The following is a 20,562-nucleotide window of genomic DNA, read 5'->3' as shown; positions in this document are numbered from 1 at the left end:
TTCATACTCTTAATAACCATGTGAACTAGAAAATATTACTTCTGTTTTTTTTTAATATAAGAAAACAGTATTAGAGAAGTGAAATAACTTGCCCTGGGTAACAGAGCTAGTAGGTGGCAGAGATAAGAACTGAACCCAAGCCTGTCTGACACCAAAGATTATATTCAATCCACTCTGGTAGCCTTAAAGTGTAGTTAAGCTTTATGGTTTATCACAGGCTATTGAATATAGTTCATTGTACTGTATAGTAGGACCTTGTTGTCTATCCATTATACATAATAGTTTGCATCTGCTAGTCTCAAACTCCCAATCCACCCCTTCCCCACTGCCCCTCCCCATTGGCACCCACAAGTCTATTCTCTATGCCTGTGAGTCTGTTTCTGTTTTGTAGATAAGTTCATTTGCATTCAATATCCTGTGATACACCATAATGGAAAAAGAATACAAAAAAGAATGCATATTTATGTATAACTGAATCACTTTGCTGTATAGTAGAAATTAACACAACATTGTAAAACAACTATACTTCAATAAAATAAAAATTTTTTTAAATTAAAAAAAAGGGGGTTTCCCTGGTGGCACAGTGGTTGAGAGTCCGCCTGCCGATGCAGGGGACGTGTGTTTGTACCCCGGTCCGGTAAGATCCCACATGCCGCGGAGCGGCTAGGCCCATGAGCCATGGCCACTGAGCCTGCGCGTCCGGAGCCTGCGCTCCGCAACGGGAGAGGCCGCAGCAGTGAGAGGCCCGCGTACCGAAAAACAAAAAAAAAGTATAGTTAGCCTTGTTAACAGCATGGAAGGAAACGCCAGAGAGCCCAAGGCAGATTAATTGGGGGGAAATCTTTGAGAACCAAGGTTTAGCCATGGAAGAGCTCAGTCATGGTCCCTAACACACAACCACTCAAAACAGAAGGCCTTTATATCCTCTGCTTTTCTCCTCTCTCCTCTCTCCCATCATCACCTCTTAGTTTCCTGTCATGAGACTAGCCAGTCTTTGGGCTGTGACCAGGTACCTTTTTCTTCAGGGAGCCTTCTTCTGCTCTTTCTAGAACCCTTCCCTTGTTAATCACTTTCTTCTTTGTACTTTAGAAAATATCCTTACCTCACCCCCAAATGTTTATGGAGTTATCAATACTTATTGAGAACCATGTGTTATCACTGTTCTAGGCAATGGAGAGACATCAGTAGGCAAATCAGACCAAAAAATCCTGCCCTCATGGGATTTACTTTCTTGTGGGGAAAAGCCAGACAAGTCAATTATACAAGATGTTAAAAGACACTAAGGAGAAAAATAAAACAGGGAAAGAGGACAGGAAGTGAGATAGAGGGTGTTACAGTTTAAAATGAGTTGGTCATGGAAAGCCCCACATTGAGAAGGTGACATTTGAACAAAGACTGGGAGAAGATGAGGTGTGAGCCATGTGGATTTTGGGGGGAAGAGTTTCCAGGCAGAGGGAATGAGTGAAAAGGCCCTGAGGTGGGAGCACCCGGGTCATGTTAGAGGAACAGCAAAGAGGCCAATTTGGGTGAAGCCCAGTGAGCAAGGGGGAGAGTAGAGTAGTGGGAATATAATAAATTGGATATAACATGGGACCTTTCAGGCCAACTTTATATATATCTGCTTTTTCTCACTGCCCACTTTCCTCCTCCACTCATAAGATCATGGGAGTTTCATTTACAACCGAATCCATCTCAAGTAGAAGTAGATACATAATTCTAGTTTTTTTTATTAAAACACACACACACACACACACACACACACACACACAAACACACACACAAACACACACACACCAAACAATTTAAACAAAGACAGACTGGTTAATTTCTCAACCACTTTATTTCCTACCTTGGGTTCCTACCATGTTCCCAAAGGGATTTAACGGAACTAATAATAAAACGTAACATTTTGACACTATGAACCGGGTACTATACTACCTGGTGTTTTACATGCCGAGTGTCCTCTGTTGCTTTTAATAACGCATTAAGGAAGGCAGTACCCATGCTAACACTCTTCCTTTTCTTCTTTCTCTTGTCTTTCTGCATTTTCTTCAAGCATCCTCACCTTGGCCATGTTTTTAGAACTCTGTTTATTACCTGTCAATCCACCACACCATTGCCAAGAACTACAGCTTTCTGTGGACCATCTCAGTGGGTAAACCATCACCTCATCATGTTTGCTTCATTTTCAATGAATTTATTTTATTTTACTTACAAATTTTTAAAATAAAATTGTATATGTGTACACATGATGATTTGATAGACATATACATAGTGAAGTTATTACTATACTCAGCCTGTTAACATGTTGTCTCTTTTCACATGGTTACTTTTGTGTGTGTGTGTGATGAGAGCATGTGAAATCTACTCTTAGCAAATTCCCAATATTCAATACAGTATTATTAACTATAGTCATCATGCTATACATTTGATCTCTAGACTTACTAATCCTACTTAACTCCAACTTTGTACACTTTGACCAGTATTTCCTCTACCTCCCCAGCCCTGGTAACTACCGTTCTACTCTTCGCTTCCATGTATTTGACTCTTTTTAGATTTCACATATAAGTGAGATCATGTAGGTCCTTTTCTGTGTCTACCTTATTTCACTTAGCATAATGTCCGCAACGTTCATCCATGTTGTTGCATATCGTAGGATCTCCTTTTTTAAGGTCGAATAATATATATATATATATATATATACATATACATACATACATATATATATACACACACACACATACATAAATATATATTTTTTATCAATGGGAACTTAGGCTGTTTCCATATCTTGGCTACTGTGAATAGTACAGTGAATATGGGAGCACAGATATCCCTTAGAGGTGGCTTTCATTTCATTTCTGTATATACCAAAAAGTGAGGTTGCTGGATCAAATCATAGTTCTACATTTAAATTTTTGAGGAACTTCGAAAACCATTTTCCATGTTTTTCATACTGTTTTCTATTAAAGGCTACATCAATTTACACTCCCATCAACAGTGTACAAGGGTTCTCTTTTCTCCATATCCTTGCCAACACTTATCTTTAATTTTTTGGGTGATAGCCATTCTAACAGGTGTGAGGTGATATTTCACTGTGGTTTTGATTTGCATTTCCCTAATGATTACTGATGTTGAGCACCTTTACATATACCTTTTGGCCATTTGTATGTCTTCTTTGGAAAAATGTCTGTTCAGGTCTTTTGTCCACTTTTTAGCAGGTGGTTTCTTGTTTTTTGCTATTGAATTGAATAAATTCCTTATATATTTTGGATATTAACCCCTTATCAGATATATGATTTGCAAATATTTTCTCCCATAGATTGTTTTGTATTTTGTTGATTGTTTCCTTTGCTGTGCAGAAATTTTTTCTTAGTTTGATGTAGTCCACTTGTTTATTTTTGCTGTTGTTGCCTGAACTTTTGGTGTCATAACAAAAAAGTCATTGCTGAGGCCAATTGATGTCAAGGAGCTTTCTCCCTATGTTTTCTTCTAGGAGTTTTACAGTTTCGGGTCTTATATTTAAAATTTTAATCTATTTTGAGGTGATTTTTGTGTATGGTATAAGAAAAGGGTTCAATTTCATTCTTTTGCATGTGGATATCCAGTTTCCTAAGCACCATTTATTGAAGAGACTATCCTTTCTCAGTGTGCATTCTTGGTGCCTTTGTTGAAAATTAGTTGACCATATTTGCTTGGGTTTATTTCTGGGTTCTCTATTCTGTTCCGTTGGCCTACATGTCTGTTTATGCATGTACCATACTATTTTGATTACTACATCTTTGTAGTGTAGTGAGAAATCAGGAAGTGTGGTACCTTCAACTCTGTTCTTCTTTCTCAACATTGCTTTGGCTATTTGGTGTCCTTTGTGAATACGAATTTTAGGGTTGTTTTTTCTGTTTCTGTGAAAAATGCCATTGGAATTTTGATAGGGACTGACTGAATTGAATCTGTATATTGCTTTGAGTAGTGTGGACAATTTAACAATATTAATTATTCCAATCCATGAACATTGGATGTCTTTTCACATGTTTGCATGTCTTACAATTTCTTTCATCAATGTTTTATATTTTTCAGTGTACAGATATTTCACTTTCTTGCTCAGATTTATCCCTCAGTATTTTACTCTTTTTTGATGCTATTGTGAATGAGGTTGTTTTCTTAATTTCTTTTTTGTTGTTGCTGGTGTCACTGAATTTCTTTTAATTTTAACGGATAATGCAGAGCAGAATTTTCAAATGGGACTCTTTGTACCTCCATTTTAGGTCAGGTCCCAAAGGCTAAGAATGATATTACAGGGCAAGTCATCCTCACTTCTAAAGTAGAATTTTAGACCACCTATGAAGGACATGTGAAGATAGAGTAGAATGGGTTCATCAGTTCTGGTCCATCATCCACCTCAAGGCTATGTAAGGGGATGAAAGCAGCCCTGGTGAGGATTTCTTTGGAGAGAGTTGGGGTGCTGTGAATCAAGTCCCTTTTCATGGACGAGGGAAAGAAGAATATGCTCCCTTACCTTAGTCCAAATGAAGTGCGGGTTCCAGACATCACTCAGATCTCTTGACCTGTGTGTACTGGAGTTTAGGACAAAGGGAATTAGTGCCCTACTCAGGCTAAAGAGGCTACATTGGGAGCCTATGCTTAAGTAGCAGTGCTAAATGTGCATAGAGAAGAGAGATATGGCCATACTGGGGAAAAAGAGCACTTCCCCAAACAGGAGGCCAAGGTACATGTTTTCCCAGACAAAACAGAATGCCACAAAAAGAAATCTCACCCAGGAAAAAATACTGAGAGGAACAAAAAAGCTCCCAAGCTGACAAAGCCCCAGAAGCTAACAGGCAGGGAGGGGAGGAACGCAGGAGACCGAGAGAGAAGCATGGCCCATCAAGGGGACAGGTCAGTCACAGATTTCTGAAATCTGCCAAAGTGCCCCATGAGGTCAAGATGGCAATTTTTATTTTCCCCAGCCTTAGGGCACCTAAGTCAGATTACAGTCAGCCTGACAAGGAAGGACTTTCCTTACCTACCCCTCCTCTCTTTTCCCCATTTCATGATCTCCAAAGAGACAGTCAAGCCAACAACTAGGACTGGAGAACAGGATGGAGCCAGGAAATCTCAAAGACATCTCCCATGTCTGTCCCTTACCCACCCCCCCACCCCCACCCCGAGACATAAAAGACACAACCTCACATCCCAGGCTTCCACAGCTGAGGTAGACCCACAGTTGGTGGGAAGGAGGGAGAGGAGTTCTGAACTAAATTAACTTTTGCAATTTTGACATTACATTGACAAGCTTTTAAAATTATTGACACAAATCTGTTCTTGTGGCTGAAAGGGACCAGATAATATTTATTATATGAAAATCACCAAAAAAGCCAAGGAAAAAAATTACCTAAAATTTCTTTCAGAGGCTAGGCAGAAATTCAACAGAGCTCATTTGGACAGGGAATGATAGGGCAAAAGAAAATTATTTTTTCTAATCTACCCAGTTCAGTTTATTTATTCAACTGAAAACAGAGGTAAAATTTATTTGTAAGTTCAGGCTGCTGCTGTCATAGTGATCGAGCTCATCAAGCTCAATTGTCTGAGACTTTGCCTATTCTTATGTAAAATTAAACTTGAAAATTTAACTTATATTCTCAAATAGTAATATTTTCACTTGGCCTTCCATTCTATTGACATAGCATTTATTGACATAACTACCCAGTCTCCTTGACAGATGTGTAATTGTACTCCATTCATTCACCTGCAGCACAAAGAGGCTTTAAACCCACAATGGCATTGACTGGAAAATTGCACTTAAAAGAATATAGGTCAGCAAATACATCTAAACACATCCAAGTCAGCCTCATCAACCCCCAATGTCAGGATAAGGTGGGTATTGACCCTCAGGTCAACGTAAAGGAGATGTGTGGTGTGAAATCTTAATTTCTACATACAACTGTTTTCCCATGGAAGGCAGATAGTTTGGGGAACATGTGCTCACTGAAGGACTAAAGGTAATGTGTATTGCTGGATTACTAGTCCAGAAAGGATCTGCAAGACTCCTTTGGGGGAAGATGACAGTAGGCAGGACAGAGCTCATCACACATCATGTGGTGTGTTCACAGACACTCAATAATTAGGAAATGAACTGAATAGGACGTCCAATAGCTTTTCCCCAGACATACCTCACCCAAAAGGGGGAAAACTGAATAAACACATACCAAGGTAAGTCAGTCATCAAGGAGGCTACCCTTGACTTATGGGTGACAGGAGTGGAAAAAATTGAGAAATTCTTTAACAACCTGTAAAGTCCGTCCCAGGTGAATGGTTGTGAGAAAGATGTAATGTCCAGAATTTCCTAGGATTCAAGGGAGAGCACTGGAGTTTTGTATGGATTCTGTACATATCTCTGGGCAATAAGAATTATAGTATAATGATGTTGAGAGGAAAAGGAGTAACGAATGGAGGAGGGTCTTTTTCTCCAATTTATTTCCAACTGAGGAAATGTCAGCCCCACTTCTGGAGGCAACATTTCTCAGAAAGCACTGGTCCAGAGAAGGAAAGATTAATATAGGCATAGCTGTCATATTGACCTTTTCATAGCAGCAATACCAGCTTCACACTAGAAGGGATTTATTCAATGTCTAACGACATTTATTGAGCACCCGTCATGTACTCTCAGAGGCAGTAAGACTTGGGCTTTGCAGCTGACTGTTTAGGTTGTTTCACTTTCTGCACGACTTTGGGCAAGTTAATTAACCTCTTTGTGCTTCAGTATCTTCATCTGTAAAATGGGGATAATGACAGTACTTATACCATTGTGTTTTGGGGAGGGTTAAATGAGATAATACATTTACTAGTTTAGAATAGTGCCAGGCACATCAGAGGCACTCAAATATTAACAAACATTGTTAACATTATTGCTCAGTACTATAATACAATCATGGCAGTTGGTAAAAATTTTTAGGTAATAACTAAAAAAAGAAAACCTGGAAAGCCCTTGTGTGATAGTTTTATAAAAATATTTTATTTATTCCTCCACATTTAGGCAGACAACCCTGCTGAGGCTTCTGTCACACACAGAACTCTCAATTTCTACATATGCCCATTCTAGTTCAGACCATTATCACTTTAAATCTATATCATCTGGTCGTCATCATTTGGTCTTCTGTTTTACTTACATTTTTTATATACTCAAAAAGCCATAGTGGATGTTTGTTGATGTTCAGACCGCAGATCGAATCCATAGCCTATTAACCTAAGCTCACCTCCACCTGGTTCCACCTCACCTAAGCAACTTGCAGCCCCCTTCCCAACAAGCACTGCCAGCACTCATCCTGCTTGTCTTCCTAGGTCCTGCATGCATTTTATTTTATGTCTTTGCTCAAGACCATTATGTGAAGATCTGTCTCTCACCTTTCTTCTATTTGAGTCTATATTTCTTTCCAGACCCCCTGTGCAACTTTCCTGATTCTACTCTCCATGACCCCAGAACTCATTTACTTTTCTTAATTTTCGGTGCCTGGATACATATGATAAAGGCAGAAATGATCAGACAGCAACAGAGGTGTCCTGACCCTTGAAGACAGGTACGGCATGACCAGAGAAGGTGTCAGAAGTTGCTATCACAAACAAATCACATAGCCTTCTCATTGCCTTGCAGAGTCTCTCTGGGACCCCCCTCTTCACTTTAGAATATCCAGATCTACAAATGATCTAATCTGCTTCCCCTGTATTTGTGTTGGACTAATCTCATCTAATTCCAGGTTGATCTCCCACCCATTTCTGACAGGCTTTCTCATAAATTAGTAGTTTCATTGCATCCCCTGTGGAACTACTTCCTTCAGTCTGTACCCTTCCTCTCTGATTCCCCCCACTCGCCAAGGATCAGGTGTGCTCACCTGGAGAGCTGGCCAATGGTTAGAATCAGACTGGATATGGTATTTCACTCAAAGCTTCCAGGAGTAGAAAGATTCAGACTGTAAGGATTATCTAAGTTTTTAGAGAGAGCTTAATATCAAAAGTAAATGCCATAAGGTCCAAGAGTTGTACACAAAAATAGGAGGCAAAGCCAAAAGGTCTGTGGCATGGTAGCCAGTGAAATGGGAGGCTAGGCAAGCGGGTCTGGCTAGATCGTAAACTCTGTGCAGCAGGGGGCCTGCCTGTCTCATTCATTACTGTATCCCAGCGCCTCAAAAATTCCTCGCTCGTTGTCAGCACTTGGTGTTTGTTGAATGAAAGAAGGTCTTGGATGACTGCTACAGTCTGGGCTGGTGTTTCTGAGGCTATGCTCTCTGAGGTTTCTGAGGTTCTGCTCTCTGAGGCTATGTAGTCTAGAGGCAATTCATGGCCAGTGCGTTAGAAGGCACAGGGCTCTGCTCAGGGCAATGGAAGGTTGGAGTTACGCCAGTACCGTCTCATCCTAGATTTGTCTGGGGTCTCTATGGCTCCATGCAGGCTTGTCTCATCTCACCACTTAGCTTGTCAGCCTCCTGTCTTTTTCTAGGACGGTGCTGCGAATGCAGCTGGCACTCAGAAAACACCAGTTAGTTCAGGTTGAATTGAGCTGGGCTTCCCTGTGTAACTCTTGAAGTTGGCTGTGAGTTATAAGGTTCCATTGTTTCCATTACTTTCTACATTTGTTTCAAGAATATCCTTTCATTGAGGAAAAAAAAGAATATGAATTGGATGTTTGCAGCAAGATCTGTAGCTTAATAATTATGACTGAATTATATAGTTCACTACATCTTAGAATTTAGAACAAAGCCATAGCCTTTTGAAGTTGGTTTCCATGACATGTTCCACCCCATTTCCTTTCTTAAAAGAACACAAGGGCGAATCCTACCAGCTTCTGAGGCAGCTAGTCATCATGTGATTTCACAATTACCCTCCAGATTGCCAGGATGAGACTTAGATTTTTCAGTTGTAATTCAGTGTTATTCTAAGCAAATAAGTTTCACTTAGATATAAGCAGCCATTGATTTAACATCTTTTTTTGACATATAAAAATCAGACTGAAAATTATCCCAAACATTATCTTGTTACTATCTTGACAGAGGTCCAGATTTTGTAAAGTGAGAAATATTATTATACCTGAGCCTGGAACTAAAACAGGGTTTCTCAACCTCAGCACTATTGACATTTTGGACCTGATAATTCTTTGTCCTGTCATATGTTGTAGCATCCTCAGCCTCCACGTAACAGATGCTAGGAGCACCGTCCCTTCCCCCATTTTGGCAACCAAAAATGTCCCCAGACACTGCACATGTCCCTGGGAGGGGGGCGGAGGCAAAATCACCCTGGTGAGAACCATTGATCTAAAACAGTCCTGAGGTCCAGTGTAATGGGGCCTTATTTTTAAGGAGGTCTTTTGATTCTCCAGAAACTTCCAAACTGTATCACCTTAGTATCATAGCAGATCAGGTAGCAGTTTTTCTGCTTTTAAACAAATATATTTAGTTGACTGTGCTCTTTCAACCTCTCTAATACTAGTGCTATATTAGATTGTAGACTCTTTGAAGATAACAAATGTCCTTTCCTTTTTCTTGAATTTCTTCACAGAAATAAAAATGGTGTTTGAAATGATGGAACAATTTAGTATATGTCAACTAACCCCACAGAAAACTGAGCTAGAAGAAATTCATTTGTGCTTTCAATTAGCAGAATGGATACGCCATGACAGCATGATTCTTTTTTTCTCTTTTGTTCACTGTTGTGTTTCTAGCACCTAGAAGAGCACCTGGTACATAGGAAATGCTCAATAAACATTTGGTGAATGAATTGTGTCACTTCCCTTCTAAAAAAATGTTTAATGAGGTCCCTCCCATCTCTTAAGGTATAACATTTAGAATCCTTAGACTGGGTCTGAAGGCTCTCTTTATTCTGCAGTTTCCAATCTTCACCCCTGCTTCTCTGCTACACAATCCCACTCATCTGACCCGAATTTACTTACTAAAATTTTCTCAAATCCCCATGAATATCTTCACCAATGCACAACAGCTCATTTTGTTCTCTTTGTTTAAAATGTTTTTTCAAGCTCTTAATAGTCAAATACATACAATACATACTTCAAGGGTCAGCTTATTTCATCTCTCTCTGTAACGCTTCCTGATTCCACGAACTCATAGGCACCTTTCCATACTCAAAACTTAAGACTTCTTGGTCCGTATCTCTCCCTGAGCATTTTAATTCTATAAAACACTGCACCTTTCACCTTACTATTCGGACTTATTTTCATATGTGCATGTCATCTCTCTCCAAGTACAAGGCAACCTTTTAGAAGGCAGAAACAAATTATCATCTGTTTTTGACACCATGCAGTCTATTAAATGATATCTACATAGTGAAGGAACATTATTCTCATTTATTCTTTTCATTCATTTATTCAACTAATATTTTTGCATGCCTACTCTGTGCTAAGCACGCGTGAGGAAGCGACATAAATATGGTCCCTGTCCTCATGAAGTGTTTAGACCATTTGGAGAAAACATGGCATCTAATGTTTTGAGAACTAGATTTATAGTCAGAAGACTTTGGTGTGAATACTATTTTGCCACTTATTAGTCATGTGGTCATTTAAGCTCTCAGCATCTCAGTGTCCCCATCTGGAAAATGGAAATGGTAATGCTTACTCTGTCTATCTCTCTTAATAGAGAATATCAAACCACATTGAATTTTAGGTGCAAATGTCTTCTAAGTGATAGGATGTGGTTGTTTTAATTTGTCCACAAATTCTTTGACACTTTTTCCTTCAAGAAGTGGAGCCCAATTCTCTGCCTCTTGGGTGTAAGCTGGACTTAGTGACTTGCTTTTAACAGATAGAATATAGCAAAAGTAATGGTGCGCAATTTTGCAGACTGGGTCATAAAAAGGGAGGGTGGTTTTGTCTTGGTGACTCTATTCTTTGAATTACTTGGTCTGGGGGAAGACAGCTGCCATATTGTGAGGCTGAGACTTCCTGCCAACGTGTTCAAGCTTGGAAGCAGAGCCCTCACTCAGCTCCAGTCAAGCCTTCAGATGACAGGAGCTCCAACCAACAGCTTGACTACAACCTCATGGAGGAACCTGAGCCAACCACTCAGCTAAGCTGCTCCTGTCTCATGTGAAACCACGTGAGACAATATATGTGTTATAAGTAGTTAACTTTTGTTTGGGTAATTTGTTATATAGCAGTGGATAGCTAATACGTAGAGTACAGTACTAAAGAGACTTAAGGTATTAATGTTGAATATGCTAATATTTGTTGAATGAAGAATATCATAATTTACTATGGTTTATTGCTAAACGATGAGTTAAAAGTGGAAGAAAAAGAAGCATAAAAAAAGAAAATTACAAAGCCTTAAGAACTAGGAAACAATCAGATGGATGTAAAACTTCTGTTGGGTGATTTGCAGGCATTTCTCATCCTGCCACATGCTTCATTTTCTGAGAAATATCAACCTGTGACAGTGACTTCAGGCTATATGCTAAAGGCTACAGGCTATATTGTTCATTCCTACTGACTGCTTTGTCTTATTCCATTTTCAGTTCTCATTTTGAGCTAAAATTGATAGTTTAATTAAATAAGAAATAAAAAGCATACTTCTACTCTATGTAGAACATCCTTTTCTGTGTTAGAGAAAGTCACCTTGGCTCTTTGTTAAGCAAAAAGGCCATAGCTATGGAAATTTATGATTTGTTTGCATCAATGCCAACTTCTGAAAGTCACTGCTATCCCTTTGCCACAGTAACACTGACCCAGCCTGAACTCCATTATTAATAATGCCACTAGGAGGCTGAATTCAAGTCCACACCAGTCAACTTTGTCAAAATTAATATGAACCAGAACAAATTTAAATTTAAAACTATCTACCCACCTCTGGCCCACAGGATCCCCATTTACAACCAATTTCTTAAACACCCTACTGAGAACATAGCTGTGGAGGAGGACTGTCAATTTATTAACTTATTTAATAATAAATACAGAACTTAAATTTCTCATTGAAGATTTATTGACCCTAATTTTGCCAGGTCTTCAAGTGAAGTACTTTGGAAACGGTGCAAATTCATTTAATCCATGAGAATAGTACTTAACATATTTACCTGAAATGCCATAGGCAAGAACAGGGCATGAATCATACAAATTTTCTGAAAATTTTTCCTTTATCAACCTACTTAGTTAAAGGATTAATAGCTCATGGGAAGTAAAACAGTATGAAAACATCCTTACTTGTAGGAGACATGCTGTTGGCTGGAGAAGGCTGGATGCCACGGGCAGATGTTGTAGCATCAAGCAGAGAGTCTGTTGGAGGGTTCACTGAGCCTGGAAGGATTAAATAGACATGGGTAATGAACAAAGTATTGTGATAGGAAGATAAAGTAGTAACTTAGTTCCCCCCAAACCTTTACTTATTCATCTAACAAATTATTATTGATTAAAAACCATCATTACTGCCCTGCTATGGGCAAGGCAGTGGAATTTAATGGTGGATGACAAAGACATGGAGCTTTCTTTAAAGAGCATACAGCCTAGAAAATAGATAGGTAGCCAGGCACTGTGTTTAGTGCTGTGACAGCAGAAGTGCAGGGTGCCATGAGAATGCAAAGGAGGGGCACCAACCAGCATTGAGAGGTCAGGGAAAGCTTCCTGGAGAAAGAGACATTTAACCAAAACCTGGTAAAACAATTACTGCAGCTAATGCTTTGAGGTATTTGAAAAGTAACCATACAGTTTACATATCCATAAACCCACAAATTTTTTTATTACTAAGAGTAGAAACAATGATACAGCTCTCCAATGGGACACAACATCAATAAACCTAAGACTGATGGTATTATTGTGCTCTTTCTAAAATTTCTATTTTTTTCATAAAACTTTTATTTGGCTATAGCTTTTCTCTCTCTGTGTGCGTGGGGTGTCTGGGATGAAAGAGAGGCTGGAATACGTTGTTTTACTTATCACATTATACATTCACGTCATTTCCTTAATAAGTCTCCATTATTGTACTGTAAAATAATCCTATTAGCATTTTAAAACAATTTAAAAATGTAAGAAGGACCTATTGACTTTAGGAATATGTGGATTAAATATAATTAAATGATTTCCAGGCTAGGGGATTTTGTGATTTTTCTAGATACCATGGCATTGGGTACAGTATAACACATCTGATGAGCTGTATCAATTATTTGGACATTTAATTAGAAATTATACTATTGTTCCTATTCTTTAATTTACTTTAAGGAATAAGTATATACAATTTAAGCTATGTCACTTGATAGCACATAGCGCATTGGAAGGAATTTGTTTTTGTGATCTAAATGCATCTATGTTTTATTCTCATTGGTAGTTTGTTATTGCTATTGGATATAAGTAGTACTCACAGCTGGCTGTGACTTGCTATCATAAATGATCCCTTGCTATTAATCTCTGAGGAGGTTGGGGGGTAGTTATATGGAGAGTATGTGAATAGGTCAGCAGAATGACTATTCTCTTCCCCTTATGCCATCTGGGACAAGTTTGAACTCTTCCGCATGACACACAAATCTGATCATGATTTAATCCCGCATTATACTCCTATCTTCATTTCCTGATGCTGACTATTATCTTTTACATCTCTTTAAAATCACACCCTCAGGACTTCCCTGGTGGCGCAGTGGTTATGAATCCACCTGCCAATGCAGGGGACATGGGTTCAAGCCCTGGGCCGGGAAGATCCCACATGTCATGGAGCAGCTAAGCCCATGCGCCAGAACTACTGAGCCTGCACTCTAGAGCCCACGAGCCACAACTACTGAGCCCGTGAGCCACAACTACTGAGCCTACATGCCACAACTACTGAAGCCCGTGCACCTAGAGCCCATGCTGTGCAACAAGAGAAGCCACTGCAATGAGAAGTCTGTGCACCACAATGAAGAGTAGCCCCCCTGCTCAGTGCAACTAGAGAAAGCCCACACACAGCAACAAAGACCCAACTCAGCCAAAAATAAATAAATACATTTAAAAAATAATACACCCTCAATCCAACAGGTAATATTTCAATCCAATTTACCAAACACAATGTTCTCCATGACTTCTTGATGTTTGTGCTTACTGTTTCCTAATACTTTCCCATCCCAAACTTCCTACTATGTACCTCTCAGACTTGAAGAATCCTAGGGATCTCTGTGATGCACTCATAGCTCTTAATGTTTGCCCTAGCAAAGGCCTCATTACTTCATCACTACACCTCTCAAGAGAAGTAATTGTTTTGTTTCTCACTGTATTTCCAGTTCCTGGCAAATGCAAGTGGATGAATTGAATGTATACAGATTTCTTCTTAACATTCAAAGAACAAAGATCAGCTTTAAGTACATACGTGACTGCTGGTGCATCATCTTCCAAAGTAGTAACCTTAATGAGATGGAACAGGCCTGGAAAAATAATGCCTAGGTGTTTTTCTCTGCAGATTGATTAGAATAGAGGTTGGCAGACTACGGCTAGGTAAAATCCCACTCACTGCCTATGTTTGTAAGTAAAGTTTTATTGAAACACAGCCATGCCCATTTGTTTATGTACTGTCTACGGCTGCTTTTGTACTACAACGGCAGAGCTGAATAATTGTGGTAGAGACCATATGGTCCACAAAGCATAAAAACTCACTATCTGGCAGATTGAAATCAGAAAATGTTTGCCAACTCCTAGAACAGAAGTTGTTGATAGGTTATGCTCAATCCTAGATTTCCAAAATGGGAAAGAAGCATTTAGTTTTCATTTGTTGAATATTTCTACTTTAAGATATTATTTTGCCATGTTTCGTCACCAAATGTCTTTGTAAAATGAGGGCTTCTTGGTACATACAACCTCAGAGTGCATTAGGACGTTGTTGCAAGATTTGCATTTTGAGATGAATCCTTTGCTCTGTGACAAAAGTGAGGCACAGCTTCACTGAGGCCATAAAGAGCCCTTTTAGTTTCAGACTGGCCTATAAAGGAGAAACTCTGTCTTGGTCAAAACAAAACTAAGAGGGTATAGTACTCCATCCGCTCACAAGTGTGTCTGTTCTGCACAGGACTGGCAGGGCTCTCAGGACCACCTTCATGGGCAGCAGTGGCCATGTGTTTGTCCCACAGGCAGCTGGGTCAATTCTAGAGCTTCTTCAGAGCTTGAATCAGCCATTAGCTGGTCCACCCAGAAATGAACTGAACCCCGTGGTTTGCTAGGTCCTTGCTTGTCAAAATGTGGCCCATAGCATCTCTTAGGATCTTGTTAGAAATGCAGGATCTCAGGCCCTGCCCCTCCCAACCCCTCAACTTACTGAATCAAAATCTGCTTTTTAACAAGAACCATAGGTGATCTGTATGTATAGTAAAATCCTTTATTGATACTCTCAGTATTCCCGGGATCAGTCATGGGTATGAGGGAAATCATAAAACCAGAAGTATTTTTCTGGCATACGTTACCTTAATATTCAGTGGTCCTCTCATCCCACTATCAAACTATCCATTTTTAATCCTCTCTCCACATCCCAAAACACACATACACACTCTCACACACACACTGAACCACTCATCAACCCTCAGCTCTCTTTGTATCCCAAAGGTCTTGATCTCGACAGTTACAGTTAGAAATCTATTTAATCAACAAGACAGGCAGAATATTACCCACCTCAGGAGATATCTGCACTCAACTCTTTTTTTCTTTTTATAAATTTATTTTATTTATTTTATTTTTGGCTGCGTTGGGTATTCGTTGCTGCACACGGGCTTTCTCTAGTTGCGGCGAGCACGGGCTACTCTTCTTTGTGGTGTGTAGGCTTCTCATTGAGGTGGCTTCTCTTGTTGCGGAGCACGGGCTCTAGGTGCATGGGGTCCAGAGCGCAGGCTCAGTAGTTGTGGAGCATGGGCTTAGTTGCTCCGCAGCATGTGGGATCTTCCCGGACCAGGGCTCGAACCCATGTCTCCTGCATTGGCAGGTGGATTCTTAACCACTGCGCCACCAGGAAGCCCCTGCACTCAACTCTTGAACTGAAAGAAACAAACTATTCCCTCTACCCCCAAAAAAACAAAACAACTCTTTGTATATGCCAAAACATTGACTCCTCCACGCTACAATATTAGACATTCTGACAGACTTGGTTGCCATGATAGGATATTTTTAGAAAGAGCTTATTTTAAAGTTACTGTTGAATCATGACAATTCTTCAGGCCCTGGTACTCGAATAGCTGCCTGACGAGCCACCTTCACCTTGACCCCTTCCCCTTTCTGAGTTTTCTAGAATAAGAATCACTGAGCACTTGAATGTCCCGAGAGACAGGTGGGTAGGTAGGGAAAGAAGCACCTCAGAGGGCTGTTACCTTGCAGCCTTCCAACATTGTTACTCTTTTCTGGGAACAAAAGAGAGCAAAATGTTCTCCCCTTCTCTCCCTAAATCTCCTTTTTGTTCTGTAATAGTCTTAGAATTTCTCTACTTTAGCACTAAGAGACAGATTTTTCTCCTGCATTTTCATGTCAATATCTGTCCCACAAGGCAATGACTCTTGCACAAGGCATCAAAACTTTACTCCAGAGTTTATAAAGCATCCAGCAGTACTACTGAAGGCAAAAAGAATGTTAGGAAGTAAATGTTTAAGAACTTACAACAAATAGGAAAATAGGACATGGCAGTGATATTGCTTTGCAGAGCCTCAACTATATCTTCGAAATCATTCAAAAGATAAATGTCAGAATATGAGCAGAATATAAGCTATAATTTTGGGAAACTGAACTGTTTAAGATTTACTGTCTTTAACATTTGATCGTAAAGGATAAAGACTCATTTGACAATTTTAAATTGCCTAAAATTATACTAGATCAGGGCTGTCCTGTAAAATTGAAATTATGGTGTGCTTTGAGTATCAGAATCAGTGCTCTTCCTTCTTACCTTAAAAAATATTCACTACTTTCTGATCTTAAGACAAAATACAGTTCAAGAGAATGAGAAGGAAAGCCTGGAAGAAAATGTTTGCAAAAGATATATCTGATAAAGAACTGTTACCAAAATATACACAGAATTCTTAAAACTTAACAATAAGGAAACAAACAACCTGATTTAAAAATGGGCCAGATGGACTTCCCTCATGGTGTAGTGGTTAAGAATCCACCTGCCAATGCAGGGGACACGGGTTTGAGCCCTGGTCCGGGAAGATCCCACACGCCGCAGAGCAACTAAGCCCGTGCACCACAACTACTGAGCCTGCGCTCTAGAGCCCCCAGGAGCCACAGTTACTGAGCCTGTGTACCACAATTACTGAAGCCCACACGCCTAGAGACTGTGTTCCGCAACGAGAGATGCCACCACAATGAGAAGCCCGCATGCTGCAATAAAGAGCAGCCCCCACACGCCGCAACGAAGAGTAGCCCCCGCACGCCGCAACTTAGAGAAAGCCTGCACACAGCAACGAAGATCCAACACAGCCAAAAATAAATAAATTTTTTAAAAAGTTAAAAAAAAATAAAAATGGGCCAGAGACAGATATCTCACCAAAGAAAGTATACAGTTGGCAAATAAGCATATAAAAACATGCTCCACATCATATGTCATCAGAGAACACAAATTGAAACAACAATGAAATACTGCTACACCTATTAGAATGGCTGAAATCCAGAATATTGACAGTACAAAATGCTGGCAAGGATGTGGAAGAATAGGAACTCTCATTCATTGCTGGTGGGAATTCAAAATGGTACAGCCACTTTGGAAAACAGTTTCTTGGTTTCTTATAAATCTAAACATACTCTTACCATACAATCTAGCAATTGTGCTCCTTCGTATTTACTCAAAGGAGTTGAAAATGCATGCCCCACAAAAACCTGCACATGAATGTTTATAGAAGCTTTATTTTTAATTGTCAAAACTTGGAAGCAAACAAGATGTCCTTCTGTGGATGAATGGATACATAAACTGTGGTATACGCATCCAGTGGAATATTATTCAGCGCTGAAAAATAAATCTATCAAGCCATGAAAAGACATGGAGGAACCTTAAATGCACATTACTAAGTGAAAGAAGTCAATTTTAGGACAGTGAAATTTTAGGGCTGTAGGACCTAACCTAACCATAATGATGAGTACATCGTTTGCCTAAATCTGTAGAATGTACAACACCAAGAGGAAACCCTAAAGTAAACTAAGGACTTTGGGTGATTGCTATGTGTCAGTGTAGCTTCATCAGTGGTGACAAATGCACCATTCTGGTGAGTGATGTTGATAATGAGGGAGAGGATGCATGTGTGGGGAGAGGGTATATGAGAAATCTCTGTACCTTCCTCTTAATTTTGCTGTGAATCTAAAATTGCTCTAAAAAATAAAGTCTTTAAACAATAACAAAAAAAAAAAGAACCAGTCTTAACATCATAAAATATTGTTTTTTCAAACGTGGCTCTGTCTATGATGGGAACAGGATTCTCCTTAGGAATTTGAGGTTAACTGTTTTTTAGCTCATGTCCTTAGATTCGGCCAAAGCTACTGGTGAATCTATGTGAGAACCAGTTACCTTTACACTGTTCCAAGACTGCAGCCCTAACCTTGTACAGTCTTCTGGAAAGGAGGTGCACTTATTTCTGAGGGAATTAGGCTAATGTGAGTATGGATATTTCATGACCATTTCTGAATGATGAACTCAAAATTCACAGAATGATGTGAACGGGCGTGGTTGCAGGCTTGCAGGGATCATGCTAGTGTCCTCATGTCTGAATGGCACCTGTTTCTGCATAACAGGGATGGGTTTACACAGCAACATACCCCATCCAAAGCTCGCAGGAACCAGCTAACAGCATTGGTAACAGGGCTGGGAAGGACCCAATATGCAGACTGCAGCCTTGAAACAAAGGGAAACTCTTTCCCTCATAAATTATTCTGGTTTTTATAAGTATGTTATGAACTACAATATCTCTGAAAATAGGAAGGTGGTAAAAGATGTTAATGGTTCTGCAGAGTCATAATAATGACTTGCAAATCTGTTCAAGTTTTATAGGTATTACTTTACTGTTACATAGGCATATTTGACAGTTGTCATTATGCACTTCTATTTTCTATAGACAATCTGTCGTCACTGTATTTGTTGAGATATTTGTTCACATCTTTTATGTAGTAAATCTTTATTGTTTGATCTGGTTCAGAGTAATGAATATTCTGGTTAATCTAATGTTGTAATAGTAGAATGATCCCACATATAAATTTTCAAGTCATAAAAATCCTCCGTGTCAGATTTTGTGCTTCAAGTCTAGGGATACTAAAATTGTTATAACAGCAGAGGTTGGCATAACACTGTAAATCAACTATACTTCAATAAAAAGAAAATAAAATCATTATATCTCATACCTGGTTTATCCATTCCTAAGTATTAGAATTATATATCCTATACATAAATGAATGTTTTTATAGACTCTGAAGTAATTTTAGGGTTTTAAAAACTCTCTTGATCATCAGTATGTTAGTGTTAATTTTCATTATATTGTAGATTAACAAAAATTCTAGTTTAGAGTTATTATTAATGGAATTTGAATTAAAAAATTGCTGTATTCACCAGAAATTCTTAGAAACAGGAATCAACTATTTTTTATTTGAAGAAATTCTTTTCAGTAGAGTTCCTTTAGTCAAAAAATGTCCATTACTTTGAAATCTAATAATTTTGAGTTGTGTAGAGAGAGTTTTCAGAGATTAAAATATCATGGAAATAATCAGTATTCTATTCATTTCAGTTAGAAATGTTCTGAACGTATGGCAGTCTTGGCCACCCCTTGTTGATCTCATTAAATAGACAACTCACCCAAGGAAAACGTGATCTTTTCGGATGAGCTATCCCACACTTTGTTTCCAGGGACTGGAGACACAGCCATACACCAGATGGTCAGGTTGTTTGATTGGGCTGGTTTATTATCATACACACTTGTCAAAACAGACTTCAGTTCCCCAAATCCTCCTTTGTCTTTTCTCTTTTCATTAGTATGTGTATTTCTACAAGGCAGATAAGCATAAGGTTAGTCCCCAACGTTTTCCATATGAGCCATACAACGATGCCAAGGTATGGCTAGAGGCAGTGTGGTTTATGGTGATATAGAATCTAAAGTGGTCAAACCACAGCTTCTTTGCAGCGAGCGTTTGTGCGGAAGGCCTGGAATTAACCTGAACTCTTTTGTTCAAGCTCCTGCATGGCATCGATCCATGGTCAAGGTATGAAATGTATTGATTAAAAGTGCTGCTTTATTTGTAACCATGGTCTAGTGGGTCTAGGGACAAGTTTTCCCAGCTCATCAGCATTGCTTATTGATAACAGTGAGATTGATGATTCGCCCCTGGCCTAGGCGAGAACCTGGGAGGACTCTTCTGTCGAGTGTGAGTAGTAGCAGGAATATGCCTGAGTGACCAGGAAAATATAAAACAACCTCAGCTGAGACTCCATTTTGGGCTCCCCACTTTGAGTGCTGTAAATGTGTACATGGGAAGCATATCCTTACTTTAAGAATATTGCTGCTAGATTATATCCTTTTCCTGAATTAAGCTGTAGACTTATAACACTGTCACTCTGGGTCCTGCAAGTCTTCTTTAGAAATATTAACTGCCACTGTTAGTACCACCTCCAA

The 20,562-nt window shown here is 39.3% G+C and overlaps 1 protein-coding gene across 1 annotated transcript in view; it reads right to left on the bottom strand.

Annotated features, from left to right (window-relative positions):
* The window catches only part of CD96 (CD96 molecule), an 83,599-nt gene that overhangs the window by 22,934 nt on the left and 40,103 nt on the right, over positions 1–20,562 (bottom strand). Inside the window, 3 exon segments of the mRNA XM_027104320.1 lie at positions 174–182; positions 12,194–12,286; positions 19,749–19,936. Of these exon segments, the coding sequence (XP_026960121.1) occupies positions 174–182; positions 12,194–12,286; positions 19,749–19,936 (290 nt within the window).

Source organism: Aethalodelphis obliquidens, unplaced genomic scaffold (assembly GCF_003676395.1).
Source record: "Aethalodelphis obliquidens isolate GAN/ISIS:26980383/991018 unplaced genomic scaffold, ASM367639v1 scaffold1, whole genome shotgun sequence".
NCBI lineage: Eukaryota > Metazoa > Chordata > Mammalia > Artiodactyla > Delphinidae > Aethalodelphis > Aethalodelphis obliquidens.
This window is presented reverse-complemented; position numbering and strand designations above follow the sequence as displayed.